The sequence below is a fragment of the Acinonyx jubatus genome, chromosome B3, assembly GCF_027475565.1.
Source record: "Acinonyx jubatus isolate Ajub_Pintada_27869175 chromosome B3, VMU_Ajub_asm_v1.0, whole genome shotgun sequence".
Classification (NCBI taxonomy): Eukaryota; Metazoa; Chordata; class Mammalia; order Carnivora; family Felidae; genus Acinonyx; species Acinonyx jubatus.
Window position 1 is genome coordinate 51,585,128 of NC_069386.1, and position 25,673 is coordinate 51,610,800.

The window sequence follows — 25,673 nt, forward strand, 5'->3', positions numbered from 1 at the left end:
GAGCAAAAGAGAGCTGTTATGCTATCTAGTAAAAAAAATGCAGACCCAATTTCTGTTTTCTAGCGTCCTCTAAAAGAGGATTGTAAGCCTATACACTCTTTTTCCTTGTATTTGGGATAAGACATTGGAGGGGATGAGGAGCCATGGGTCTAAATGCTGTGATGGAGAAAATAGGAGAGGTGAAGAGTTTGATTTTTTTCTTATATATAACCCTCTGTGGTCAGCTCATCTAGAGTTTTACAGGGAATTCAAAGAGCGGAGAAAGATTTTTGTAGCTTGGCTGATGCAGAAGAAAAGATGAAGAGGCACAGAGTCCAGGAAGGGGAAGGAAGGATGGATGACTAGTCTAAGTAAAGGACAGTTCCAGGCCTCTGAACCAAAGAAAAGAGGAACGAGCAGGTGGAAGAGCACAGGATAGAATGGCAAAGCATATTCAGGCAACTAGCTCCGGGGAGTATACAGGCTGGTGTGGCAGAGGACCAAATCAACCCAAGTTTCTGTTTTTGGGATCTGGAGGCAGATGATGACATTCTGTGAACAGAAGTTGTATACCGAAAGAGCTGCGAAATATTTGATTTCAGTTCACTGACATTATACAAGCAGTTGTTTTGTGGAATGGTTATAACATTGCCACATAGCATTATGGATTAATTTACTGTGGAGTATAAGACATAACCTTTACTGTGTAATACAGTATAACCTGTATCTTCATTTTCTTTTTTTTTTTTGAGATATTTAAAAATTTTTTTTTAACATTTATTTATTTTTGAGACAGAGAGAGACAGAGCATGAATGGGGGAGGGTCAGAGAGAGGGAGACACAGAATCCGAAACGGGCTCCAGGCTCTGAGCTGTCAGCACAGAGCCCGACGCGGGGCTCGAACTCACGGACGGCGAGATCGTGACCTGAGCTGAAGTCGGCCGCTTAACCAACTGCACCACCCAGGCGCCCCTGTATCTTCATTTTCAACATAGAGTTGATTTATATATTTTAACTTGATATTTTGTGAGTATATATTTTAGGTGGGTTAAATGTGTCACATACTCCAAATCTTCTCTGGCACCAAGTGAGGTATTACTTATATACAGATTGTATTAATTATATACAAATACAGGTGGACACATACATTCATGCACATGCATATATATACATATCCATAACATATGCATATGAATTCACTTATACATACCACTTTCTCTGGTATTTTTCCAGTCTGACTTTCAGTCACGCTTATGGGTTTATTGGGTTCCTCCTCATAAGTGTTGGCTTCCTTTGAGATCAGTTTTTGTAAAACCTCTGCTACTTCATCTTCTAGTGTGTGTGCCTGGCTTTCTGTGATCTGTTAAAAAGTAAAAACATATGTAACTATTATTCTCATATTTATGATTAAAAAATCTAGACTAAATTCTGAACTTGAACACATTTTTACTCAATGAGAGAATCTTCTGGTCCCTCTTTCTAGATAGCCCTTGTTTATGCCTCTGTTTGTTGTTGGACATTCCCCAGAACTCCTGGGGAAAAGTGCCTTTGGGCCATGCAAGTGATTAGTCCTGTCTGTTGGAATCTATGGAACACTTATTTCTCAACCATCAGCTACAAGTCATGACTAGGGAACCTCTGAAACAGGCACATTTAGGACCTTAGTAAAGCCTGTCAGGGCTGTATAAGGGCTGGGAGCCTGGCTGGGAGAGGATCAAATTGAATTGCTTACAGTTTCCCAAACATGGCATGCCTTTGTTCCTGTTATTCTCTTCTCATAATTCACGTATATTTTACTGCTGCTGGTTAAATCCTAATGATCCTTTTTTTTAAATGTTTTATTTATTTTTGAGAGAGAGGGAGCACAAGTAGGGGAAGGGCAGAGAGAGTGGAAGACAGAGGGTCTGAAGTGAGCTCCATGCTTATCAGTAGGGAGCCTGATGCGGGGCTCGATACCATGAACCATGAGATCATGACTGGAGCTGAAGTCAGTTGCTCAATTGACTGAGCCACCCAGGAGCTGCCTAACTGTTTTAAGCTGACTTTAAACACTTCCTTCTCTGAAGTTCTTCTTTATTGCCCAATTGGATATGGTCCATCCTCTGGCATGCTGAACTGCTTTTATGGTTTTGATGCAGCTTGCATTGTGGACATGTGCGTATTTGTGTGGCTCTTCTGGTAGACTATAAGTTCCTAGAGGGAAAGAATGTTGTCATATTTGTCCTCAAAACCTACAGTGCCTAATATAAAGTAGATGTATTGTAAACACTTGGCTACAACTCGGATCATGTGGCTTGGCTTCTTAGTAAATTCCAAACTGTACTAAGAAATGGGTTTATTCTCATGCATGACTTACTAGTCCAAGATTCAACAGTTTAGAAACAATCTTGTCAAATACTCCTCTGTCATTTTCCTCATAAATCCTGGTAGCAATTTTCTGGACAATGTCTTCAGCAGTTAAAGGAGTTCCATCTAGTTGATGAAGGCCATCTGGATCATCTAGACAGAGCAATCACAGTTTCACATTATAGTTATCATAGGCCTATTTCAGGATCATACTATACTTACAATCTATACCTTGTTCTTGTACACTTAGATATATTTGGAATGTATTTATGATACTGCTTCGTTCACATAAATTGTTGGTTTGAAATATAATTTTGCTTAAAGTTAAGAACCTATGATGATAATGGAAATTCTGAAATCTTCTTATGTGGCTGTAAGAAAAAGGAAGATCTGAAAACACCACAAAAGGCCTCTCTATTTTTTATTCTAATAATACAAAAAGTATTAGTATTATTCTAATAATACAAAAAGATTATACCTTTAAATTTTACAGTATGCCACATTTGTATAGTATGCTATATTGTTCAAAACACTCTTCTACATATTATATAATTTGATATTCCATTTCCACACAAGGAGTAGACTGGTAACATCCACATGTGTATTTCTTCTGCTGGCAAATTCCTGGGCTGATGGTGGGGGAACCTGCCTCACACCCAGAATCAGAGAGGGTGTATTAAAGATTTTATGACTTATCTGGAATAAATATTTACTTCTAACTGAACATGTGTCAGAACTCCTTTATGGAAGACAGCTTAATGTGATAAGCCCCTTACTCCAGAGAATAGGGAACTTACTTTATGTGTATGAAATTTAAACTTTTAAAATGAGACAACAGATTTGAACAAAGCAATATGTAAATCTATGTAAATCTCTGCAGAGATGTTTGCAAATGCGTATCCTTAGCTTTCCTGGAAATACACCAGCAACATTACTTCAGAGTACAGCAAGAGCCCATCCTGAGGAAGGACACAGTAGGGTTGGTGACATATCCAAGAGAACTCTTGGGGAATCTGTTTGTCTTTTGTAACCTACACCACATCAAGCAATATGTTAATATGTGCAAGTTTACAAGGCACTTAACTCCTCCTGTCACCTCTAGCAGATCTGAAAGATCAGAATCTTAACCCATGATACCACTGTTACCTCTATATCCTTGGATGACTGTAAAGGGAGATAATAGGATTATCTGTTTCATGGGATTCTTATGCAGATCAGATGAAATAAGATGTAAATGTTCCTTTTAAACTGCCAAGTACCATATGAAAGCTAAATGTCATTATATATAGTGGATTTGTACATGAAAAAAAAGGAACTACGATTATCTTCTAGAGACATGGAAATTGAGTCTCTCGTCAAATTCCACCCCAATAATTCTGATCATATTTACTCAAAGAAAGAAGAGCCTAATATTTCTAATCTGATCCTGTCCTTTTCTTCCATGGCTTTGGGGATTCAGACAAGGAGTTTCTCTCATGACCTTTCTTCTAGAATCTATACACCTGAAGATATATGCTGCCTTAGGCAGAACAGTTTCTTGTTGTTTGAAAAGAAGCTTAGGAAACTGAGTAGGGTGATTATAGACGGAGAACTGGAAGTTTCCTGGTAGTAGATTATTGCTGAACTGTCAACCAATCCATTAGCTATGAGCCCTTTGAGCCCTGTGTACCAGAGTGACTAATAAGCAGAAAAGACCCTAAGAAAAAAAACCTCGTAAGATCAGTTCCCCTCCAGACTGACTGAAAATTGGGTTCATTATCCATTTTTTTCAGGAGCAGAGATTATTATTTAGGTCTGATGCTTCCATTTGTGGGTTGTAAGACTGACTCTAGGGATTAATGTGAAGCAGAAACTGCCCAAGGTCTATGCAGAGGTGGAAAAATTTATTTCCCTTCCCACTTAATCCCTTAGGATCTGAAAAAAAGGAAGCATACTGTTTGCCTGCTGGAGCTGGAAAATAACTGAGATGACTGTTTTTCAGTTCATTTACTTCATAACAGGGAGAACATAAGCAACACTCTGAAGAAACAGCCTCTTCGCTTTGCTGCACTGCTGCATTCTCTTGAGCCAGGAACTTAGGACTCCACTAGCAGACCTTTGCTAGATGGGGTTAAGAGTTGACCACTTGGTCATTGCTCTTTACTTTCCATTGATTTTTCCCTGGCTTCTCTAAAATGGACAGAATTACTCAGAGTGACTTCTTTTTTCTCATCAAGGGGTATTTTACCCTCCTACATATATCCTCAGAGGGAAGCCAAACATGAGTTCAATGTTCATAACTTTTTTTAAAGCAGCTGCAACATCCTAAGTGGGTGTGAAAGGGCCATCTTCCAAGTCATCATCTTCCCAGTTACTCTTTGAATCCTTGGCATCTATTATGGCACTTGACATTCATTTGTCCAGTACATTTTTATTAAAGTCTTAATATGGGCCAGAACTGGAAACACACTGATAAATAGTTTAGGCATGATACCTAACTACACAGAGCTAACTGTCTAGTTCAAGTCTGAAACATAGCAATTGCTCAATGAATGTCTGTTTGGTGAATGCACTCAGGAGCCCTGAAACACTGCTTTATAAAAGAAATTTGGAAAAATCCTGAATCACATATACTATAGAAAACATAGAAAAGGAGAAGTGATGGGCCCTACAAGCCCATCTGGAGGTTTCCTAAAAGTGTGAAAGTACCCTGCAGAAGTTCGGCTTCCTTACTCTCCCTTCTAGGATGTAAGTCTACATGCCTCTGAGGTTCCAGTTAACTTGGTGTTCCCAAACCCACCTGGTTCCAGGATTCCCAAGGTATGAGTGGAGACCAGTAATTCACTCATAGAGCCCACTCTCTCCAACAATCTTCTCTGTAATTTCAGGTGGACTTGAATGACTCCTAGGGTAAACCTAGAGCTGTCAGGGCTAGTACTTCGTAGTTATAAACCCATTTGGGATGGTAATAAAATGTTGAACTATTTAAAATAAGTTACTCAGGTTAGTGGTTGGATCACAAACAGATCTATGCCTCTGCCTGCATATACAACCAGTTTGACCAAAAAAAAAAAAATGTAGTCAAACATTAGACTAATTAAAAAATTTTTTTAAATCAAATGGTCAGTTCAGTCAAAGTGGTTGAAACTATTTTATATGAAGCTATACCCAGTGTCTATTTCTAGTCTAAATATTTTAGGTTAAAAGTAGAATTCACAAGAAATTTCCTTGAGTAGTATGCTATATGAAATTTTTCAAAATATAAACCATCTCCCTTATCCCATTCATATACAACACACTTCTGAATTTTCCTCAGCCTGTGATATCCAATGAAAGTCAAATTTAATTGATAGTTGTGTTCTGGTGGAGATAACCAGCATAATGCTCTTGTGACCATGGAACAGAATAAGGACATTAAAGAAAATCTGTAGTCACTCTTAAGCAGTGGTCCTCAGCACAGAAAACACACTCTCTTCATCAATGCTTAGGTACAATAGTTCGCTTATTCCCTTGTATATATTATTTTATTTGTTCATTCATTCATTTACTCATCTATTCATGCAGTGAATTCATAAGCATTCAGACACTGGAGCTACAATGTTTCTGTACTAGTGAAGTTTTCAGTTTAATTAAGGAGAAAGGCAGAAATCATAAGTAGACGCACTTAGGAATGTAAAATTACAAATTGCATTAAGTGTCACGTGTGAAAGGAACAGGTTTCTATCAGATTATGTGTATTGGATGAACACAGGAACCTGTCCTTGCAGGACCATGGAGGCCACATTAAGGCTTTTGGTTTTTATCCCAAGAGAAATGGGAATCTACTAATGGGTTTTATGCAAGAGTGTCAAGCTCATACTTGTATGTTGAAAAGATTACTCTGGCTGCTGTGAGTTGGAGAAGGGCAGAGTGGATGCTGGAAGGTCCATTAGAAGATTTTGCTGTAGTTCAAATGAGACATGATTAGACTTTGGATAAGGTGATCAAGGATGGTGATCTTGGTGGTGATCAAGGTTAGAGGGATAAAACCCTACTATATATATTATATAATATATATACATTATATAATATAGATCATTTATATGTATGATATGTATGGTGTGTGTGTGTGTGTGTGTGTGTGTGTGTGTGTGTGTGTGTGTAAAGTACTGGTTGCCCGCTGGAGCTGGAAAACAACTGAGATGACTGTTTTTCAGTCATATATGCAGTATATGAAGTCTGATATATACATACATGTATGAAGTCTGGGCTAATGTTAGGAGACATCAGGCTATGGATGGTAATTAAGGCCATGAAAAGGTTAGAATGACCTATGGAGAAAGATATGACTAGGAAGAGAACATTGAGAAGAAAATAATGATATTTCACCTTTTCTGGGGAATATTTTTTGATTTAATTAGTTGAGAATTAAAGATTTTTTTTCTTTGTACTCATAGTTAAAATAAATTGGAATGTTAAAATGAATTTAATAGCATAAAATATAGACAGCAGATTGAAGTTGATTTCAAAGCATCAGTAAAGGAAACTTAAAAAGAGAAACTAAAATTTGGGCTTCTGTGGAGCTTAGGCCTCACAGAAAAAACTGGGCTTTCTCTTCATTTTGGTCCTGACTAATAAAGGACAATGAATGTATAATGGCTGTTTTTAAAACGTAGGACTTTCTCCTAACCCACAATGGGAAACTCCAAATTAAAGCAAGCAAATAGGAAGAAAAAGTTCTTTTTCCTCATTTACCTTGAAATTTATGATTCAATCCGCTCTTAGTAGAATCATAATCATCAATCAGTCTTCGATTCTTGGTTGAATCGACATCTTCCACATTCAATTTATTATCATCTGGGGAGCTTCTTATGGATTGTCTTTCTTTCTCAATTTTTTCCTTTTCTGTTATTGCCTTTAGCAGGTTCAAGTTATCAACAAAGGAGTAATTGCTTTCACCTGGCTTGTTTTCTGGAAGAAAAGCCCCCAAGCCCAACACATCCATTTTAGTTAAGATTTTCACAACCTACATTATTTAAATTAATATCAACATAATTTCTTTTTACCTGGAGGGTATGTTTTTTTAATCTTGTCTGCCTCTGCTTCAGCGATCTAGGAAGTAAATTGGAGATAGACCTGATTTTAAATCATTGCTCCCCCACTTATCCAATATGACAGCTAAATGATTCAATCTCTGTGGGATTTAGTTTTCTTATTTGAAAATGTAGATAATAATTTCTGTGTCAAAGCACTACCATAAGGATTAAGTGAGATAAAATAAAGGGCAGATGGTCTATAAATATTAATTCCCTCTCCTATAATATTGGTGAGAGATAAATCTCGGATAAATTAAGCAGCCTTAGAATAGAATGGATGTGATGTTGAGCTTACTGGGTTATTATACAGTCAGTCTTATGTATTATACAGAATTCTATGTATATAACTGTCAGGATATACAAATTTCCAAAACTATATTTTCCATCCTAAGTTCTGTCAATGTATTATTAAGCTCTTGAAATTTGTGAATTCAAAATAGCTAAAATGTTACAGCATAATTACATTAAATATAACTAAAATAAAATGAAACAGCATTGATAATTTTACTTTTGACCTACCTGTTCATTCAAAGGTCTTTCTGCACTTAATTCGCTATTATGTAGAGGTTTGTCTAGAATCACCAAACACAAATATAAATTTAATTGTGCACTGGAAAGACACACTATGTCTCTTACTACATAAAATCTCCAAAAAAGAAAAACAAATATTAAGATAAGTTTTTGGATGACTGTGGAACAAAAATATGTATTAACAAAGATAATCAAGATTATACAATAACAATCTTTATCAACGTTGCCTTGTTTATTATCCTGGTGTACTTACTGAGTTAATAAAATTGCACTTTTATTTTTCTGCCCACAAATCTAACATATAGTTCTAACACTTGGCTCACCAGCTGTTTTCAACTAGATAGAGCATAATTTGGATTGGCATTATTAGCACATTAAAAGCTCTTTTATCATATACTGCACATATCATGAATAAAGTATCGGAGAAAGGTTATAAGACAACTAGAAAAAAAAATAGACAAAAAACAGGCCACTTTGTAAGGCAGAAAAATCATCCCCCAGCCCCGTTTCAGAATAAGGTATTTCAAAACAACCCATGTTATTACTCTATCATTCAAAAAGTGTAGGGGAAAAAAAAATCTGTCTTCCTGCTCTAAATTCGAACTGATTTCTGTCAACATGCACGGATACTGTCTGATCAGAAAACGAGGCAAGGTGATTTACAGTTCACGGGATTATGCCAAGCTTTACCTTTCCGTGGCGAAATAAAAGGGAGATGGGAAGAAAAGTGTCCACGTACCTTGGCTGCCTCCCGGCTTGGGGAAAGCTTGAATTGGGCTGCTTTGGAGCACCAACACCAGAATCCAAGTGCCGGTCCAAAGAAACCCCATTCTTCTACGCTTGGCTTCAGATACAGCCTGGCGCCGGGCTCCCTGAGCTGTGGCTTTTGTTATGAATGAAAAGAAGGAGTAAAAACAGGAAGAGCTAGGAGGGAGGGTGTGGGGAGGGTGAGTGGCAGGGACCCAGCGGCCGGTGGAGCTCCGCGCGGCTGCAGAGTAAAGCGATTAGAAAGGCTCCAGGCGCTCGGGAGTCAGGTCCTCAGGTGGAGGAGAGCGCTGTCCGCCGTGTGGGTGCTGAAGTTCCTGTGACGCGAAGCCGGCCGCGGGTCCGCTAGGGCGTAGCCTTACTCTCCTTCCTTTAGAGGAAGTGAGGAAGGAAGCGCATGCTCCTTGAGAGCCAGAGGCGGGAAGGGATGGCGTCAGCGACACCAACGCTACTCCAATCCCCCGAGAATGTAAGGGGGGAGGGGAGACTGGCAGGCTAGCGTATTTTCTGTGCCGCAGTCTTACGGGTGCCCCTGCGCTCAGGGTCACCTGGATTGCCATAAGCTCGGACGTCATTGTCGTAACTTCCCAACTAGACGTTACCTCAAGGACCAAATGACTTCCCTGCTCTTGCACCTGTCAAGGAGAGATAACCTTTTATGAAGGTTTTTGCTTTGGGATAGTTCTGGGATATCTGCCCCAGAATTCCTTCTTTCTGTTCCACCTGCTGTATCCAAAAGGTAGATGTAATTCTTATATACATCCGTAGAGAAGCCCTGCCTTTGTGATTTGAGTTGACATACAAAACGTCTCTCAGTACTTTTATTTCTTTCTTAGCTCTATGCAGTCTTTTGAATTGGGAAATTCAAGGAACATTGTTTCAAATAGTCAGATTGTTGTTACACTTTCTTACTGTCCTAGATGCTAAAACAGAACTAATAAAATTATTTGTTTCCCCAAGCATAGATGTCCTCATCAGTCTTGAGTAGGTAAGCATTAACGGCCAGTTTCATTGTGAAATTCTCCCTTACCCACTAAGGGGAAAGCTTCCTCTTCATCACCACAAGTGCCACAAAACAAACAAACAAACCAACAAACATTTCTGTAAAATTCTCCCCCAGGATTCAATTATGCCTAAGAGCCTGGCTGTTTCAGAAGTCTTTGAAGAGAGAAGATAGTCACAAAAAGTATTTACATCATAACTGGGTCAGGAGGTGCTTCCTACATTCTGAGAATATTCCCCGAAGCCTAACATCATTGCATAAAAGGAGTTATCAAAAGACTTTTAAATGACGAATACAAGCAACAGTAATGTGAGCAGGGTGCTGAGTAAGCTCTTTAGTTTCTGATTTTTAAACAGAGCTTGGAACCTTTCCTTTGGACTGTGGCATGCTGGGAACCAGTCTGAATAATGACCAAATAGAAGGATTCAGCACAATCAGGCCTTTGATTTCTGCACCCTTGCTTTTCAAGGAGCAACTTAGTCATTCAAGTACCTAAAAACAAACAAACAAACAAGCTAACAAACAAATCTCCCTTGTTCTGAAGGTTTTTGAGTTTGGAAGTCTCTCAAATACTTCCCTTTAGAATCTGAAGAGTACTTTCAATCTAACAGCTACTTCAAGACAAATAGTTTTTTCTTGGCACTGATAACATAGCATTATTATCCCAGCATACTAGTATACTGCATTAAAAAAAATCATCACAATTTATAATCTCAGCTGAGTGAAGGGTAAATTTCCTTAGGTTACTCTTCTTTTTTATTTATTTTGAGAGAGAGAAGGAGAGAGAATACCAAGCAGGCTCGCACTGTCAGTGCAGAGCCTGACACAAAGTTCAAGCTCAAGAACTGTGAGATCATGAACTGAGCCAAAATCAAGAGTCGGACACTTAACTGATTGAGCCCCCAGGCACCCCAAATTCCTCTTCTTTAAAACAGAGAGGACCAGCTCTGTTTACCTCATGTTATTGTGGGGATCAAATGGTACATGTTTCAATCAAGTGATTTTGATGCCAAGAATATTATAAAAGACACAGCTTAAAAATAAATCATAAAATATTTTCAGCATTTAAGAAACATCACTGAATATTATGTGAAATAGTCATTCACCAATCCTGACACTCGCTGTATTGCTCACCTGATTCCTCAGTCTCACTTTATTCTTCTTTTCATTCTCCTCCATTTTTCCTATTGATATACAGTTGACACACAATGTAACATTGGTTTCAAGTGTACAACATAGTAATTCAACAACTGTGTATCTTATGCTGTGGTCACCACAAGCGTAGTTACCATGTGTACATCGCTATCACAATACCACTGATTACATTCCCCATGCTGTATGTTTCATCCCAGTGACTTATTCATTTCATAACCAGAAGCCTGTACCTCCCATTTCTGTTCACCCATTTAGCCTCACTCTCTTATTTGTCCTGTTTCTGACTCACTTCTCCCCTCAATATGCTTGCAGTTGAGAGAGAGGCTCAGGGTAGAATGAAGGTAAGAGATGGCTATTGAGCACATTGCATTGCTTACCCCCCAAAAATTTAAAGGTGTTTAACCTTTCTCTGCCATTTGGAATCAAGGCGACTGTATTAAGTGGACACCGAATCTAGAAACATGTTGTTTCTGATCAAATCACCATGGAACACTGAATAAACTGTAAGGCATGGATTAGTTTATATTCTTCAGTCCTATGGATGTTTCTGCTGGACACAGTGTAGGTCTGAATGGAGTGATCCTAAGTTTCATTTAGTCATTTAGCAGATGTTTATTGAGCACTTGAAATGTAGCAAGTATTAAGATAATTGTTGGGCACACAAAAACAAACAAATAAGATGGCCACTGCTAGTCTTACAGCCTAATAAAAAGAAAGGACTGTGATTATAACAACACAACTATTTACTGACTGAGTGACAAATCCTACATATTGATCTCATTTCAGTGTAAGTGAGCAAATAAACACAAAAGCATGTTATGGGTCCTCTGTTTTACGTGCAGAGTTCAGGTAGGGTGCAAATAATGAAATGGATGGTCAGGCAAGGTTTCAAAGAGAAGATATCTCTTTTTTGTTAATAATAAAATATTAAAATATTTGACTATTGTGTGTAAGTACACTATAAACATTGAATAATATAAAAAATACATGTTGAAATTACAAGTGTCATTGACACAGATCAGATGATCATGAAGTAGACAACTTACAATGCACAGGGAGTTTGTCAATGCTTCTTGTGTATAGGTGAACACACGCATGGATTGCTTGTAATGCCCTCATTCACTGGTGGGAGAAGACACTTTTTGAGCTGAGTCTTGAAGATAGAGATACTTGAAGGATGTTTTTATTCATTACAGAAAAATCATTATATTAATTATTGCAAATTTTATTATAGGAGATTTCAAACAAACATAGAATTAGAGAAAATATTGAAATTAACTGCCATGATTTCATTTTCCAACTTAAAGATCATTAACTTATAACCACTTTTTTATTTTATATTCCCAACAACTTTGCACTTCCAATGGATTATTTACTTATAAAAATCCCAAACTTCATATCATTGCATCCATATTTAAGTCAGTATGTTTACTTAAAAGATAAGGATTCTTTTTTCCTAACATTACTGTAATGCCCTTAGCATATCTCATAATAATAATAATACTACCTTAGTATCATCAAATATCCAGTCAGAATTAATACTTCCCCATTTGCTTTATAAATATTTTGACAGTTGGTTTGCTTGGATTAGGATCAAAACAAGGCCATGCATTACTTTTGGCTAACATGTGAGAGGTATATGTGAGTGTAAGATAAAAAAGATACATGTTGTAAGGTTTTCTTTATCTTCCCCAGACAAGTTAGTTTATTCTTTATAATACTGTGCATACTTCCAATACAGCATGTATCTCATTGTGCTGCTTTTTGAACATGCTTCTTTTCTCCTTATTTCAAAAACAATAAATATACATTGAAAAATTCTGCTAATACAGATAAGCAAAAAGGGGGAAATCTGATAGAGATAACCACCAACTTTTGGTATATGTCCTTTTGGTGCATGTTTTTGTCTAAGAAAATATTTTATAGATATATAGATATATATATATCTATAAAATTGTATCTTATACTATAATTATTACCTTACATAATTTATCCCATTAGCTATTTATCCCACTAAACTATGAGCTCCTCAAAGGAAAGGATCTTGTTTTACTTACCTTTCATTTCTCAGCCATCCTTACAGCACCTGGAAATCTATTTGTATAAATAAATGAATAAAATGACAAGGATTACCAGCTCATCTTTGGTCTTCAGTGGAGTATTAAAGTCACCTACAGTTACTATATTATTATCAATAAAATTGTTTAGGTTTGTGATTAACTGATTTATATATTTGGGTGTTCAAGTTGGAGGCATAAACATTTATAATTGTTAGCTCTTCTTGATGGATAGATGCCTTAATTATGATATAATGCCCTTCTTCATCTCTTGTTACAATATTTACTTTAAAATCTAGTTTGTCTGAGGGGCGCCTGGGTGGCTCAGTAGGTTAAGCGGCCAACTTTGGCTCAGGTCATGATCTCGCGGTCCGTGAGTTCAAGCCCCACGTCGGGCTCTGTGCTGACCGCTCAGAGCCTGGAGCCTGCTTCAGATTCTGTGTCTCCCTCTGTCTGACCCTCCCCTGTTCATGCTGTGTCTCTCTCTGTCTCAAAAATAAATAAATGTTAAAAAAAATAAAAAAAAAATCTAGTTTGTCTGATATACGTCTAGCTACTCCAGCTTTCTTTTGACTTCCAGTAGCATGATAGATAGTTCTCCATCCCCTCACTTTCAATCTGAAAGTGTCCTCAGGTCTAAAATGAGTCTCTTAAGGGTGCCTGGGTGGCTCAGTCAGTTAAGCGTCGGACTTCAGCTCAGGTCAGGATCTCGCGGTCCGTGAGTTCCAGCCCCGCCTCGGGCTCTGGGCTGATGGCTCAGAGCCTGGAGCCTGCTTCAGATTCTGTGTCTCCCTCTCTCTCTGACCCTTCCCCGTTCATGCTCTGTCTCTCTCTGTATCAAAAATAAATAAACGTTAAAAAAAATATTAAATGAGTCTCTTATAGACAGTATATAGATGGATCTTGGTTTTTTTTAATCCATTATGATACCCTATGTCTTTTGATTGGGGCATTTAGTCCATTTACATTCAGAGTGATTATTGAGAGATATGGATTTAGTGTCATTGTGTTATCTGTAGGATTCGTGCTTGTGGTGATGTCTCTGGTCCTTTGTAGTCTTTGCTGCTTTCCATTCACAGAGTCCCCTTTAGGATCTCCTGCAGGGCTGGTTTAGTGGTCATGAACTCCTTCAGTTTTAGTTTGTCTGGGAAAGCCTTTGTCTCTCCTTGTATTTTGAATGACAGCCTTGCTGGATAAAGGATTCTTGGCTGCATATTTTTCCTGTTCAGTCCATTGAATATTTCCTGCCACTCCCCTCTGGCCTGCCAAGTTTCAGTGGACAGGTCTGCTATTACCCTTATGTATCTACCTTTGTAGGTTAAGTCCTGTTTGTATCTAGCTGCTTTCAGAATTCTCTCTTTATCTTTGTATTTTGCCAGTTTCACCGTGATATGCCATGGGATTGACCTGTTCTTATTGATTCTGAAGGGAGTTCTCTGTGTCTCCTGGACTTGGATATCTGCTTCCTTCCCCAGATTAGGGAAGTTTTCAGCTATAATTTGTTCAAATAAACTTTCTGCCCCTTTCTCTCTTTTTCTTCTTCTGGAACTCCTATGATATGGATATCATTACATTTCAGTGAATCACTTAAGTCTCTAAATCTCCCCTCATGGTCTAGTATTGTCTTATCTCTCTTTTTTTTCAGCTTCATCATTTTCCAGAATTTTATCTTCTATTTCACTTATTCTCCTCTTTGTCTCCTCTATCCTTGCTGTCACTGCATCTAGTTTATTTTGCATCTCATTCACAACATTTCTTAATTTGTCGTGACTATTTCTTAGGTCCTTGATCTCTGCAGCAATAGATTCTCTGCTATCTTCTATGTTGTTTTCAAGCCCAGCTGTTAGTCTTATAACGATTTCTCTAAATTCTTGCTCAGATATATTGTTTATGTCTCTTTTGAGCAATTCTCTGGCTGTCATTTCTTCCTGGAATTTCTTTTGAGGATAATTCTTCCATTTCATCATTTTGGTTAGTTTTCTTTCACATGTTTTAATAGCAAGTTATGTGTCCTGCACCTGTGAGCACTACTATATTAAAAATGGGTAATACACTACCCAGGGCCTGGGCCTTCAGGAAGTGTTTTTGGAGTATGTTGCATGCTCTCTGTAATTGTGACTCTGGTTGCTGTATCTCCCTACCCTTAGTGGTGGTTTGGACCTTCCACCAGATGTGCTTTGATTTGTTCGTTGAAGTAACCCCGGAAAAAATTAAAAAGGGAGGGTCACCTTTTATCTTCAAATGCTGAGACTATAATGGCTGTCTCACATTGGAAGATTGTAATGGTCTTACAGTGCCAGGAGCTTCAAGTTCCTTAAAGAGCTGTTAACCCCTCTATCATTATGATTTTCCACTCAGCATTTTTTTTTTTTTTTACAAAAGAGTAGTCTTGCAGAAGAGGTGTTCATGAAAGGCCTAAGAATAGAGAGGCAGAGCTGGCATAGGCCCTCATAGCTACATAGTTATAGGAATGAATCTGTTGCAGTTAAAGAGACTGACATAGGATACCAGCACTAGAGGTGGCTGCTGGTATAGCTCAATAGAGAAGTAGATGTGAATCTGGAAATTCACTATCAGAGGAAAATTAAAACAACCAAGGGTAAGGAACATGGGCTAATAAAAAGACTAAAACAATCAAGGAAAATTAAGGCATGGAAATGAAAAAAAAGTATACAAAGAAAAGGAGCCCAAATGACAAGATCTTATAGGTCACCTACAGAGTGTAAAGTGCCAGAACTAAACCTGAGAGTGGAAAGGAGAAGATTGCTGAATGACAAACTATTCATGTTATTTACTCACATTGGTTGTTCCATGACTGAGCCAGATTGGGTCAATCTCTGCACAAGGTGCCATGGGAGAAATGTATGAGATGCTATAATTGAGGGCTCCCTTCAGAACTACAAGGGTAGAGCAGTTTCCTAGAAGGAATGAGGGTGAGGGTATAAGACAAGCACTACTCACTACATTGTGGAATATAATAATTAATATGAATTAAAGATTATTGAGTGAAAAATATTAGGTTCCCTACTAGCTGTATGATTCCTACTGTAAAAATTGTGTGTGTTATGTGTGTGTGCACAAATAGAGAATTATCTGAAAATTTTATTCTCCATAATATGTATAGTAGTTGCCAGGTAAGAGGTTTTTCTTTGTTAATTAGGCAATTCTGAATTCTTTAAATTTTCAACATGAGTATGTATTGGTTTTATAATTAGAAAAAAATAAAACAATACAATCTATACAAGTAATTTTATATACTATAAATATATTTCATGATGTTTCAGATGATTGTAATGAATTATTTTCTTCTGGGATGTAAGAATAAATTATGATGGGGTACCCGGGTGGCTCAGTCAATTGAGCATCCACCTCCTGATTTTGACTCAGGTCATGATCCCAGTGTCATAGGATCGAGCCCCACATTGTGCTCTGTACTGAACAAGAAGTCTGATTAATATTTTCTCTCTCTCCTTCTGCCCCTCGCTCATGCTAGCTCTCTCAAAAGAATAAGTAAGTAAGTAAGTAAATAAATAAATAAATAAATAATAAAATCTTATGATAAGATAGAGAAAATTAAAATCTGTTGGAAGAGGTGGCATTTTTTTTTTTGCCTTCTCTGACACTACCACTTGAATGCAATAGTATACAATTTCTACAGTGCAGTGTCATTAGTTATATGTCTTTTTATTGTGACCCTCCCCTTGAGAGAAGAGGCTGGTAGAATTCATCTTTTTAACTCAGTGCCTGGCAGAGTATGGTAAAGAGGTCAATAAATGTTGAATGGAATTTTATCATCTTATAAATATATCTATAGTAGCTCTCTTTTTTGTTTAAAAAAATTTTAATGTTTATTAATTTATTCTGAGAAAGAGAGAAAGAGCTCAAGCAGGGGAGGGGCAGAGAAAGGGTGAGAGGGAGAAAGAATCCCAAGCAGACTGCACTGCCGGTGAGAGCCCGATTCAGGCTCTAAGTCACAAACTGTGAGACCATGACCTAAGCTGAAATCAAGAGTTGGGCATTTAACCAACTGAGCCACCTAGGTGCCCCTATAACAGCTCTCTTACATGATACTTGACACCTTTTCCAAGTACCTCAAGTAGACAAACTGCCCCATTTCTCCCCATCAACTCTGCCCATGTCCTCCCTTTCCAGGGGCAAAGTTGCTAGGTGGTCAAGGGCATGAGAGGGCTAAGACTTCCAAAAGACTCCTTATGTTAGTACACACTCTCTACCCTCCTAGACCCTGCAGCTGGCCTTTTGGTCACTGGAAATTAGGAAAAGGGGATTATTCCAGTTCTTCCTGTGCAATGGTGGAGGTATGGGGTTTGAGGGCAAGGGAGATAAAGGGTACAAACTGGGATTCCTTTCTGTAGGGTCAAGTCTTGGAGGATTTGTTAAAATACTAATGACATGGGCTCCCATGTGGATCTTCGCGAGGTGTGTTCAGCTTGCGTGAGTCAAGGCCATTCTTGACTTTCTTAGCTTAGTGTGGTAGTCAGGCTGGCCTTGAGTGAGCTACTCCAAATCCTTAGAAATGTTGGGTATGGTCATCTAGGTTTCCCAGGAAGAGGAGGTATACATCAGAAGCTGGACATCTGACTGCTGGAAGACACTCTTCCCAAGTTTGTGCAGAACAGTAGGTATATCAGAGTCATCCTACCTGGGCCTCGGAAGTCAGGTACAGGACAAGGTTGAGATGGATACTCCCTAATCCCCTCATGCATGTCCAGGAGGCTGTGCAGGATGTACACTACTAGCATAGGAGTATGGCACTAAAGGAGTCAGTGGCTCTGTCCTAGGTAATTGAGCTTCATAAAATTGTCACCATCTGGGTCTCTTGTGACTGTTCACTATGACAAAAATTAGGATCCCTCTCTCATTAGGTGTGGTGGGCTTGAATGTGAGTTATTTCTGACCACAGTTCCCATGAAGGGAGATGATGGGAAAGTACCAAGAATCATGCCTTAAAGGAGGACATGATTAGAGTTGTGGTAAATAGTAGAAACCAAGTCACCAAAGTAAAGGATCCAGAAACAGGAAATAGAGCTCTGAGATGAAAGGAGTAGGGAAACTCAGAGAACTGATGAATCAGAGTACGAAGAAGAGGGCCAGTCCAGAAGAATTTCTGACGTGGCCTATAGGAAGCTACAGTAGCTTTTTATGGAGTTCTTCTGGTTTGCTATGTTGTGCCAGGTGAATTATAGGAACTGAAATGGACTGGCCAGGGATATGTGGAAATGGAAACTAATCTTAACTGTCACCGCAGAACTCATGGCAGGCCTTAGCTCTCCATTCTTCTTCTTTATGGACAAGATGAGAGGGATCCACAGGGCAGAAGAATTTCCATTTTAAATTCTCATCTATGGATTCTAAGAAGATCTAAATGTTCTAAATGTCAGGCTCTGTTGTGGAGTTTATCTTTTAGGTCTTTATCTGGGGCCTGAATGAAAAGATTCCAAGAGATCTCTCTGTAGATCAGCCTAACCATGGACAGTAGAAGCAGTTTCTACTTAGTTATGTCATCCTCTGTTTGACTATGAGCTATGCCAAGGGACTAAGGAGTCAACGTCCACATGTAGGTGGTCCACTCTCCAATGAATTAAAGGGACACTCAGTTCTGTTTGTTCCTTGCCTTGATGCATGTTGGGTTGCCCTAGAGGGGGCTTCTTAAGACTTCCTCTAAGAAAAATGATGGCCTAGAGACTGGTGGGACCCAGGCCTACTGGAACTAAAGCATCACTTACAGCTGGGTTATTATATATTTGGTAATGATGGGTTAGGGGTCCCTTCTAGGTATGGTCGGGGGCTTCCTTGCTGCATGTGGTTTAATCCATTTATGTGGCTCATGCATCTGGAAGGAGATGAGAAATAACGAGAGAGAGAGACAGGGAATGAGAAAGGTCATTTAGGAAATTCTCAAGCTTTCTATTTTACTCTGAGAAACAAGCAGTTCCTTAAATGGCTTATATATATGTCTCTGCAGTATTTGTCTCCCCACTACACCTTTGATTTCTTCTTTTATTACTCTCCCTTTACTTTTTCTAATTTAGGAGCATTAAATTCCTTGCTTTTCCTTAAACACAGCAGGCCCACTTCTGCTTCAGGGCCTTTGCATCTGCTCTTCTTTCTTCCTGGAATTCTCTTCCTTCAGATGTTCCCAGGGCTCATTCACTTACATATATCATAGTTTTGCTAAGAAGTTATGTTCTTAGAAAGGTGTACTGTCTCAGATTGGGTTCCCTAAGAAGGAGACTCTGAAATGGACATTAGCAGTAGGAAGTTTATTAGGGTAGAGGTTTCCCCTGCTATCTGAAAGTAGAGCATTCTTATGAAATCTTTCATAAGCTGAAATGGCATAAAGCAAAGAAGCAGTTACTATTAATTTATATGGAAATTATTTTGGACATTCCCAGACCACCCAAACAACATCTTTTGGGGTTTTCTGATACTTTAGGACATATCTTGCTAAAGAATATGCAAAATAGAGATAAAGCACAGATGCTCACAGACACAGTTCAAAGCTATGGTGGCTTGATGCTGAGATGCTGAGTGTAATTTCTGGGAAAAGAACTTGATGGTGCCCTGCTCAAATGGTGCTGCCTCTGTACTTGATCTGCAAAATAAATGCTGAATGCTAGTTTCACTTTTCAGCTTTTTTTTTTTTTTTTTTTTTTTTTTTGTAAAAGCAAAAATCCTCCTTGGATTATTTTCAGGTAGGGAAAACAGATATAAATGTAGGTCTTTAATTTTATTTATTTATTTTTAAATAAATAAAAGTTTATTTATTTATTATGGGAGAGAAAGAGAAAGCATGAGTGGGGTAGGAGCACAGAGACAGGGAGAGAGAATTCCAAGCAGGCTCTGCACTGTGTCTACTCGAACTCACAAACTGTGAGATCATGACCTAAGAAATCAAGAATCAGGCGCTTAACCAACTGAGCCACCTGGGCACCCCTAAATGTAGGTCTTTTATAAAAGTGAACTGGCATAATGTGGACTTTCAAAAAGCAGGGCATACCTGTATGCTTTTGAATCAATATCCATGGAAGGGAAAGAATGGGGGGGGGAGGGGGAATTTGCCAGAGGGAGAAGTTGAGCTGCAACGGTCTCAGTGGAAGCTTTAGTCAATTCTACAAAGAGTTCTAAAGTTCTACAGGAGGTGATCCTTCAGAGCTGTTCCAAGTTGGGGAGAGAAGTGTAGTCCTTTATAATCCTGCATAGATTAGTCATTGGGTGTAGGCATCCGTAGAAGCAGTCATGACCCTGGATGAGATGGTTCTTTCCAGCATCTGTGAGAATAAGTCCTTTGGTCCTAAAATGGGATCTGAACAGTGCATCCCAATGTTCACCACATGCACCCTGACCCGCTTATTTAAAGTTGTTACCCCTGCTCCTGGACTCTATCTCCCTCTCCCCTGCCTTATATTTCTCCATTCCACTCATCACTTAACATACCATACATTTCACTTATTGATTTTAATTATTATCTCTCTCCCCCATCTAAACTGTGAAAGATGTTCGCAGACAGGGATTTTTATCCTATACTTTTTATTCATTGCTATATTGAGAGTATCTAGAATAGTTTCTAAGTGCACATTGATATATTGAATATGCTATAAAATACCCCAGGAAAAATATATAGCTAAATAAATTGAAAAAATAAGATTGGCCATTAGTAGATAATTATTGAATCTGGGTAATGACTATACAGAGATTCAATATATTATCCTCTAATTTTGTATATGCTCAAAATTTTTCATAATGAGAAGCTTTAAAAGAAAAGGTTTATTTTTAATTTACTGACCACTGGTAGAGAGAGTAATAAGAGAGACTGTTTTCCTTTCTTATTTCTTCCAAAGGTATTCCGAAAACACAATTAAACATCTTCCTCTGTGAAGCAGAAAATCAATAGCTTTTCTCTAATGCTCCAAAGTCAGTCCTCCAGTCATCCCTGTAGGCATACTGTGGCCTTGGAGACCCCACTGACTTAGCTACAAATGCCCCTGCGGGGTTAGTGGTACAATTTCCGTTTTCTTCTCCTAGGATGCCAACATTTTACAGATATTGGAGAAGCAGGCCAGCATTTCTTGCTAGACACTGCATGGAAAAATTACACAGGAATAACGCATTCTGAGAAACTAATTGCAATTACTAGATTTCCCATTCCATCAGTTTTGGAAGAGTAGATAGGAGGAGGCTGTGTGAGAATGCTTCAGCACACACTACTCCCCAGAGTGGAGCATGGGTTGACCTACAGTTCCCTCTTCTCTACCGCATTTACTCCAAACAAATCCCTTAAGAGGCCTCGCATGGCATGTGTCCTATGGCCTCTCTGACTTCATTTTCCCCACTTGCTCCAGGCCCCCAAGCTCATTACACTGGCCTCTGCTGTTCCTGACACAACCAGACATGCCCTTCTATTGGTTCTTTTACAGTGGCTTCCTTCTCTGCCTGGAATGTACAAATGAACCACACCTCCAAACCTTAGCCCAAATGTCACCTTTTCAGTGATGGATTACTTAAAACTGTACCTACTTCTGCTACTCCAATACTTCCAACCCTATTACCTTACTCTTTCATTATTCCTTGCCAATTATCTCTTTTAAACGCACTAGGTAATCTAGTTTGTTATCTATCCTGACTGTCTGGCACATAAATAGTTATCGAAAAAAATTGAATGAATGGAACTCAGAGTCCTGTGTTTCTCAGACAGTGTCCATGCACTCAAAGTTTTCAAGTCTGTCCTAATTTTAACTCTGTTGCTGTCAATATCTCTCTGCTCCCTTCTTCTTGCCCTAGATCTCCATCCCTCTATTTTATACTTTATTTATTTTTAAGTTTATTTATTTATTTTGAGAGAGAGAGTGCAGGAGAGGGGCAGAGAGAGAGAGAGAGAGAGAGAGAGAGAGAGTGAGAGAGAGAATCGCAAGCAGGCTTTACGCTGCCTGATGTGGGACAGGCCTCAATCCCACCAACTGTGAGATCATGACCTGAGCCAAAATTGAGTCTCCACTGATTGAATCACCCAGGTGCCCCCTTCTAGTTTATGCTTTAAAGCAACCAGATCCTTTAAAAATGTAAGCCTGATCAAAGGTAAGGGTGGAGCTTAGACAAAGGTGGGAACCATTACCACCCAGTCTGAGCCTGGTGTGAGCTCCACCAGAGGTGTGGCTGACAGGAGGTGTAGCCTTCAGTAGAGGATGCAACCAAACAAGAGACAAACTAATAAAAGGGAGCCAAGGAAATAAATCTCCTGGCTCCACTCTCCTCTCTTCCTCTCATCTCCTGCCAGTGGCCCCTCGTGGCTGAACTCAGCCAGAAACCAGAGGACAAGAGAACCATTCACACAGTCCTTCAAATTCATCCTTCTTGGGTCGAGTGGACAGTGGATGTGGCAGGATGGAGAAAATGGAAGATATCCACTTTCTCTCTTCCTTCCTGTGGCTCCACTCTCACATCCCTTCCTATCATTCATAGGACATGACAAACTTTCTCCCCACTTAGGGCTTTTGCACTTGCTCTTCCTTCTGTCCTTTCCTTAGACAGGACTTCTCTGATCACTTTCCTTCCTCATTATCTTCTATTACATTACCTCCCTCCCTTTCTTTCTTTCTTTCTTTCTTTCTTTCTTTCTTTCTTTCCATTTATCATAATCTTTAATAAATTCATTTTATTGTACATCTCCTTCTCCAGATTATGCAAGCACTCTAAGAGCAACAACTTTCTCTCTCCTTTTTTTTTTTTTTTTTAATTTCAACACCTGGTACAGGGTCTGGCATCTAGTAGGCATTCAGTAATATTTTTTGAATAAAGGAACAAATACGTGAATAACCAAGACAATTCTAAAATAAAAAGAAGGTGAATTTCTTACTAGATATTATAAATATATGGTAACTAAAATATTTTGATCCTGCACAGGAATAGAATACTATAGTCCAGAAGTAGAACTACTACAACAGCTTCCTAATTGGTTTCCATGCAGTATGGTGATTTAGTATATGATAAAAGTGGCACTTGAAATCAGTAGGGATTAGATAATTAATACCTAAATGATGTTGGGATATTGGCTAGCAGTTTTGTTTAATGATGGATGTATTCCTCATACCTTCATTGAAATAAACTACATATGGATCAAAGATTTAAATATGAAATCATGATAAGCTGTATGAACACTTTTATGATTCTGAAAAAATATTATAAGCATTATAGACAAAGCAGAAAACATAAAGGAAAAGAGTTGTATGTTAACTACCCAAAATTTATATTTTAAAAAATGATGCAATGTTATAACAAGTTTGAAAAACTGGGAAAATGCTTGCAAAAACTGATTTCCATAATATATAAAAAGCTCTTATAAATCAATAATAAAATAGAATAGTCTAAAAGAAAAATAGGCAAAGGATAGAAACAGAAACTAAAAATAGGAAGAAAATCCAGGACACCTGGCTGGCTCAGTTGGTAGAGCATGTCATTCCTGATCTCAGGGTGGTGAGTTCAAGTCCCATGCTGGGTGTGCAGCCTACTTAAAAAAAAAAGTTAAACCTGGTTTCTGTCCTTGAAGAGTTCACAATTTGGTATATTATGTGCTTCGAAAGTATATGCCTGGCTTATGGTAGAGATTTTATATTTACTGAACAGATTAATATAAATGCCTAAAAAACTATGGAAGAGATGTAAAGCTGTAAAACCACAGGCACGCCGTGAAGCCTGTTAAGCCTCACTTATCAGCAACAGATCCCATAATGGATAAAACTGAGGACCTGGAAGTATAAATATAATTAAATATATATATATATATATATATATATATATATATATATATATATATAGCTGGGGTGCCTGGGTGGCTCAGTCGATTAAACATCTGACTTCAGCTCAGGTCATGATCTCAAGGTTTGTGGGTTTGAATCCTGTGTCAGGCTCTGTGCTGACAGCTAAGAGTCTGGAGCCTGTTTCAGATTCTGTGTCTCCCTCTCCCTCTTTGCCTCTCCCCTGCTAGCACTCTGTCTCTCTCTCTCAGAAATAAACAATAAAAAAATAAATATATACATATATGAAGAAAATCCAATAATACATGAAAAAATGTTCACAACCACCACTAATCAAGAATGCAAGTAAAATGACTATAAAATATCATTTTTGATCTTTCAAATTAGCAAAGATGAAAAAGATTGACAATACTGAATGTTGACGGGTGTATTAGTTTCTTCTTGCTACTGTAACAAATTACCACAAACTTAGTGGCTTAAAACTTCACAAAATTTATTATCTTATAGTTCTATAGGTCAGAGTGATGCCATGGCTTCCACTGGGCTGAAATCAAGATATAAGCGGAGTTGTATTCTTTTTGGAGGCTCTAGGGGAGAATTCACTTCCCTGCCTTTTCCCGCTTTTAGAGGCCATCACATTCTTTGGCTCATGGCCCCACTTCTTCCATCTTCAAGGCCAGCAAGATTGCTTCTCCCTCTGACCCTTCTTCAGTAGTCAGTATGCAGTTTTACAAGGCGAGAATCAGGACATCACCACATATTGTGTGATTCTATGGATATTCATACAACATACAGAATAGACATATCCATAGAGACAGAAAGTAGATTAGTGTTTGCCTGGGTCTCATGGGGGTGGTGGTTGGGAACTGGGGGTAACTGGTAACAGGTACGAGATTTCTTTTTGGAAGGGGAAATTTCTAAAAATGATTATGGTGATGGTTTACAACTCTGAATATATTAAAACTACTGAATTATACACTTTAAATAAGTAAATTGTATGATATGTGAATTATGTTTCAATGAAGCTATTATAAAGCAAAAAAACTAGGCTGACACTATCCAAACCTAGGAATCAATCTTAATATCATAAGTAGTGGAACAACCAGCCATCTGGACATTCTGTTATGATGCAATTTGAAGTACCTCTGAAGTAGTCTTGCCAAAAAAAAAAAAAAAATGCTTATTTGAATCTAATCAGCCTTTAGACCTAAATTCCAGGGCACCTTTAATTCCAAGAATAAATTCTGTTTCCATGAGGAGGCAATGAGACAAATCCAGAAGGTGGCACATCCTACTAGACAACTCCTCTAGCCTCCTCAAGAAATCACTGTAATGGAAGGAAAAATGTGGATGGAAACGGTTCCAGATTTCACAAGACTTAAGAAATGTAACAAATGCAATGTGTGGGCCTTGAGAAGATGTTATTTTGAACAAACCAACCAGAGAGGACATTTTTAATACAACTGGAAAATTTAGATATGGAATCAGTATTTCATGATACAAAGGAATATTGTTGATTTTTTTAGGGATTGTGGTTATATATCCTTGATTTTTAGGGATCTCCCCTGAAGCTTTTAAGAAATGAAATAGCGTAATGTCTGCAACCTGCTTTTAAAAATTCAGGGGGCACGTGGCTGGCTCAATTGGTGGAATGTGTGACTGTTGTTCTCAGGGTTGTGAGTTCAAGTCCCACGTTGAATGGTAGAGATTTCTTTAAAAAAGTAAAATATTGAAAAAATAAAATAAAAATAGGAAGAATATAGACAAAGCATATATGGCAAAATGTTGACTATTGTCAAATCTGGGTGTGTATATGAGGATCCATTTTACTAGTTCCTCTCTTTTCCATATGAAAATTTTTGTCATATAAACTTTTAGAGCCATGAAATTGTAATAATAACTGTAATAATAACTGAAAAGAATTATCCAGAGTTTTCCAAGAGATGTTGAAATAGATTAAAGGGTATAAATAATTTTTAGCAATTCTGAGTTCTATATTAAACTTCAGGTGCTA

At 38.2% G+C, this 25,673-nt stretch overlaps 1 protein-coding gene across 1 annotated transcript in view; it reads right to left on the bottom strand.

Moving 5' to 3' along the window:
* SCG3 (secretogranin III) overlaps positions 1-9,939 on the bottom strand; it is a 35,251-nt gene extending 25,312 nt beyond the window's left edge. Inside the window, exons 1-6 of the mRNA XM_015063475.3 lie at positions 8,650-9,939; positions 7,899-7,951; positions 7,350-7,395; positions 7,039-7,254; positions 2,336-2,478; positions 1,190-1,339 (exon numbers count right to left, since the gene is read on the bottom strand). Of these exons, the coding sequence (XP_014918961.1) occupies positions 1,190-1,339; positions 2,336-2,478; positions 7,039-7,254; positions 7,350-7,395; positions 7,899-7,951; positions 8,650-8,740 (699 nt within the window). The 5' untranslated portion in view covers positions 8,741-9,939. The remainder of the gene's footprint in view (positions 1-1,189; positions 1,340-2,335; positions 2,479-7,038; positions 7,255-7,349; positions 7,396-7,898; positions 7,952-8,649) is intronic.
* Positions 9,940-25,673: the final 15,734 nt, after the last annotated feature.